Genomic DNA, 5,210 nt, shown 5'->3' on the forward strand with positions numbered 1-5,210 from the left:
TAAGTTTCATGTGGTTGTGTTAGGTTTTATATTAATACTACTAGCACAATTGTTGAGAAGTGTAGCAAGAAATGATCAATTTGACTTAGCCTTGGTCAAATTGAGAAAATTCAAAATATCCACATCAATAGACAACTTGGAGGCAATTAACTGAGGTGACATGGCTCTTGTCACTCAGTTAGCTTAGTAAATTCGAGTTAGTGGGCTTGGAGTTAAGTTTGCATGTGTTGATTGCTAATTTTTAGCAATCTAGTTCAGTTATTTGTAATTGTACTCAGTTAAACTAATTCTAACAGTCAATAGAACTAGTTGGAGGTGAGTTGTGTAGTGGGACAACAGTCTAACTCAGAGATCACCCAATTAACTAATCATTCAACCAAAAGTAGCTCATGCATGTAAGGAATTCGAATTGTTCAGTTGTGGTGGAGATTCCAAGGCAATGTAACATCAATTGTAGACTAGTTTTGAGTGTAGAGGTGTTGCATGCAACCAACGATCAATCATTGGGAAATGCACAATCATTTTGAGCAGAGAGAACAATTATTCTTTTTTAGATTGAGTTTAGGGTTGGAGCTAGCAATTGTAATAGATTCTCTATTCATTTGATTAATGCAAGTAGGCTTAAGGAGTTTTTACTAGTTGTTTTCCCCTAGACACATTTGTGTATTTGTGTATGTGATGGATGCATGTTTGCGAATGTTGTTCTAAATTGTGAATTAATTTCCGCAAAACAATAGAGTAGAATTGTGTCTCTTGATTTGGATTAAATTTCTTGAGCAGTGGTAATTTTATCACCATATTTCTACAACAGCTACATTAGTAAATGAGATTTATAAAAGGTAAATGTCTATGAGATTTAGTAAATGCGTATATCAACCACATTTACTAATATAATTGTGTTAATAGATATATATTGAAATGTTTTTTTTTAATCTTTGAAAAATTGCAAGAGTGAAACTCTGCTCCCTTACAGACCATCAAGCAGTAATTCCATGTGGCATAGTTTTCCTTAAATAACAGTGATGAGTCAACCTACATTCTTGAATGACAACCAATAATAATTGTACCCACTATTACAACTGAGTTATAATAGATTCCACTATTTTAAAAAATATGTTGTTTTTAATTTTTAAAGATTAATGACACTGATAAATTTACGTTTAATTATGTATTTTTGTTAATAATTATATTAATTTGTATTTTAAAATTAGAATATTAACATCAACTTGATCTTAATTGAAATATAAAAATTACAATTGTATTGCTAAATATTTTTTATTTTTAAAAATTAATAAATATATAATAATAATTTTTAATTATATAATTATATTAATAATCACATTAATAAATATTCCTATTCCTATTTTGAAATTAAACTGTTTGACTTAGCGTGTGAAATCAAGATTCAAGATCCAAAAACGTCATTTCTTAAATAAAAAGGATTGTTGTGAGTAAATAATATTATGATTAATGAAAATTAATTTACATTGAATAAAATAAACAACTACATAAAACTCCAGGGATAGTGTTGCACGGTAGATTATTGTATAACGTCGTAAAATAACAACATTGAGTTTATATCGTTTGCATGTATCTCCACATAAACATGCTCTCACCTCAGCTCGGATATTCCAGCTGGACGAAGGGGTGAAATGTGCTCACACATCTACCTCGCCCTACCACCTTTGATGTAAAGCAGTTGACCCAGAGATTGCAGCCGGAAGTCTCTTTTTTCCAATAAGGAGAAACCATCCCACCTTTATTACTAAAAAAAAATAGATACATTTTCTAATGTTCATGCCTCTCTATCTATGATCCGTAACATTTAAACTTTTTGTGTTTTTAAAGACTTCCATGATGAAAGATATAACAAAACTGATTCAAACAAACATACACTTATCTGATTCTATAGATACCGTCAGGGACAGTCCATTGTATTCTTATATTCCTCCAACTGAAGAGGGATCCATTGTCAAAAGTTGTGTAGTGGATCTTTCCTAGCAGGTTGTTGGATCTTTTTTTTTTATAGAAAATTTGCTACATCATTATGTTTTCTATAGACATGATTAAAAGTTAACTTCTAAAATGTCCTCATCAATGTTCTAATTCGTTACATTCTAAATTTAAGGGATAGCAACCCGAATTTAGACCTCATCTAAACCCAATCTAAGATCACCTTAGAATCTCTAAACACTGTTAAATTATCATTTGGGTGCCAATATGCACATAGAAGAGCCCCCAAAAGTGTCATAAGCTCAACTTTCTTATTTGTGCCAATACCACTGTACCAACTGAAATGAAAGGAACTACTTGGCTTCAAAACTACATAAGCTTGGCTGCCACAAACCCTATTTGTAGAAGCCCTATCAAAAAACATTACAGGAAAATGTGACCATACCTCCTTATATTGGATATTTCTCCTTAGAAGCGCCTTCTTAAGCCCAATCTCCAAAAAGTGTGCTAAGATCTTTAAACATGTGCTTCATATATCTGGATGTTCTTCGTCGAAAATCTTCTCGTTCCTACATATCCATATGCGCCAAAAAATATGGAAAGGTAAAGAACGATATTTCTTGAACTCCTCAAACCATTGTGTTAGACACCTTTCTATGGAGATCATATTCCAAACTACATGTATATTGAGTGATCGTAAGACTCCACTCTAGACTAAGACCGCAAAAGGACAAGACAAAAAATATGTGCCACATCTTCTAAATCTTATTTTCATAGAGCAGATCTATTAGGACCATAAAAACCCCTTTTGTGGAGATTACCCCACATTAAAATCATGTTATGGACCACCAGTTACATAAAACATTTTAATTTAAGAGGTATATCTCATTTCCACATCTTTTGAAACTAAAATTGAGATTTGCTCTTTTTTTTTTCCCATGGAAAAAGTTGTAATTTCTATTAATATATAAGAAATTACATTTTGTAGATGCCAAGGCATATGCATATGGAGGCATGTTTGCCTATCAAGATACATGAATAACTGTCTAGATAAAAACTTTACTACTAATCGCTCATCCTCCACGCAGGGAGTCTGTAATAACCATATTGTATCAAAACTACCCTCAACAGAAAGAGGGAAAAAGGTTCAAAATTATATCTTCTCTGCGCAGAGAGAGTTATATATATGCCGAAACCAAAACTGTTGTGTCTACAACCATTATAATAGATATGAGAAAATAAACATGATTTTTACAATGAGATCTACAAAATCATGGGCTTAAAGCCCGATTTGTCCATGTTCTACGAACGGTCTGTGGTAATATTGATGGTGAGTACCATCAATCTCCTCCTGGATCAACCAGTCATTGCCCTGTAGATGCGTTGCCTCTTTTGAAAGTTGATCAGCCTCCGAGTTTTGTTCCCTGTAGATATGTCGACAGACAAAAGAGTCAAAAATGTCTATCATTCTACGAGCTTCTCCTAGAATATGCCTTAGTGTATATGCATTGCAGTGTGATGCATTGTTGAGCCAATTACATACAATTTTTGAATCACCAAACAATTGAAGATGTCTGCAATGATGAACTAATGCAAAGTAAATGAGATGTTTTGCTGTGCAGAGTTCAGCAAAGTTGTTGGTACCCGTCCCCAAGTTTATTTGAATTTTAAACCAGTGGGTATCATTCAAGTATAGTATTGCTCCCCCACCACATCTTGCTTCCTGAGCAGAACCATCAAAATATGCCCATGGTTTGGATTTATCTATGGTTTCAGGTATGATGGTGCGCGAAGGGGCTATGTTGTCTTCCTCGGGAAGGAGATCATAATTAGAGATTATGTGATGTAGTATGGAAGGCCAGTGAGGGTCCTTGAGATTGAATATGGACTGGTTTCTAGCTATCCAAATGGCCCAGGAAACAAGGAGAGGCATGTTCTTGGCTTTTCCTTTGTGGGCTAGGCACCAGGTATTCCAGGCCTCATGGACGTTGTTGCTGTGCCAGGGGTTCAGCGTATGGAAGTGTGCTGTAATACCGTTCCAAAACTCCTTAGTGGATGGGCAGTTCAGGAAGAGATGTTCAGTGTTCTCTTCATCAAGTCGACAGAGATGGCATCGAAAGGGACCATGGAAGGATCTCTTCATCAGATTGGCACCAGTAGGGATCTTGTCAAATAGTATGTTCCACAGTAATAGGCGAGTGCGGGGGGCGGCCTTGAGCTTCCAAAAAGTTCTCCAGTTCGGGTCAATAGACTGAGGTTTATGGGGATCCATGAGCCTGATGTATCCTTCTTTTGGGGTATAAGTTCCATTCTTTGCGAAAGCCCAAATAATTTCATCAGGATCCTCTGTTAGACGGATATGGGCCTGTGTGAGAGCTTCAATGTAGAGTTGCCAATCCAGTCTCCATTGATCAGGGATATCCAATTCGTGTGCCGATTTCCATGCCTGATGTAGGACTGTGGAGTTATTGCGGTCGCCAATATGCTTGATGTAGATAATGCCCCTGTAATTTAGGAATCTAATTAAATCGGCTGGCAACCTGTGTGCATTCCCACATCCCACCCATGGGTCCGTGCCAATACGAACTGCGTTACCTTCCTTTATTCTCCAGGTAATTCCTTGTCGCAGCAGGGGGGGTGGGTTCATCATTGCCTTCCATATGTTGGAGATATTACTAGTCGAGGGGTGAGTTTGTCTGAACCAGTCCATCAAATTTAAAGGCCATATGTATTTTGCATGGGCTACCCGAGTCCAGAGACTATTAGAGGTAATGAGTTGCCAGCCCAGTTTAGCAGCCAAGGCTTTCGAAAATAGCTCAAGTCTTTTTATGCCCCATCCTCCCCATCGTTTTGGAGTTGTTATTCGGTCCCATTTGACCCAAGAAAATTTTTTCCTAGGTTGATTACCCTTCCATAAAAATCTGCAGCAAATATTTTGGAGCCTGTTCAGAATGCCTTTTGGGATCCATGCTAGGGTCATCCAGAACACAGGGGTGGCCTCGATAACTACCTTAATAAGGATTAATTTGCCGGCCCGAGAAAGGTATTTGTGGTACTAGATCTGTAAGCGTTTTTCCACCTTTGCGATAAGCCACGTCCAGTCTGCAATCCTATATCCGAGAGGCTTTATTCAGAAGCCCAGGTATTTAAGCCCGTCATCTAGATTGAGCGCAGAGAAAGGAAAATGCTGGGTAGTATAAATGGACTCATGCTGAGAGCAACCGATAATGGTAATAGTGGATTTTCCCTCGTTAATC

The 5,210-nt window shown here is 36.8% G+C and overlaps 1 protein-coding gene across 1 annotated transcript; it reads right to left on the reverse strand.

Annotated features, from left to right (window-relative positions):
* Window positions 1-3,232: 3,232 nt before the first annotated feature.
* On the reverse strand, window positions 3,233-4,600 carry LOC149146448 (uncharacterized). Its single transcript, XM_089452770.1, has one exon. The coding sequence runs from the start codon at window positions 4,598-4,600 to the stop codon at window positions 3,233-3,235; it is 1,368 nt and encodes a 455-aa protein (XP_089308896.1).
* Between the last annotated feature and the right edge of the window lie 610 nt (window positions 4,601-5,210).

Source organism: Pinus tabuliformis, chromosome X (genome assembly GCF_031772625.1).
Source record: "Pinus tabuliformis cultivar Carrire ecotype Pingquan chromosome X, CPIR1, whole genome shotgun sequence".
In the NCBI taxonomy this organism is placed as follows: domain Eukaryota; kingdom Viridiplantae; phylum Streptophyta; class Pinopsida; order Pinales; family Pinaceae; genus Pinus; species Pinus tabuliformis.

Coding starts and splice junctions, on each gene's coding strand:
- LOC149146448 (XM_089452770.1), bottom strand. CDS start 4,600: ATGAACCCACCCCCCCTGCTGCGACAAGGAATTACCTGGAGAATAAAG.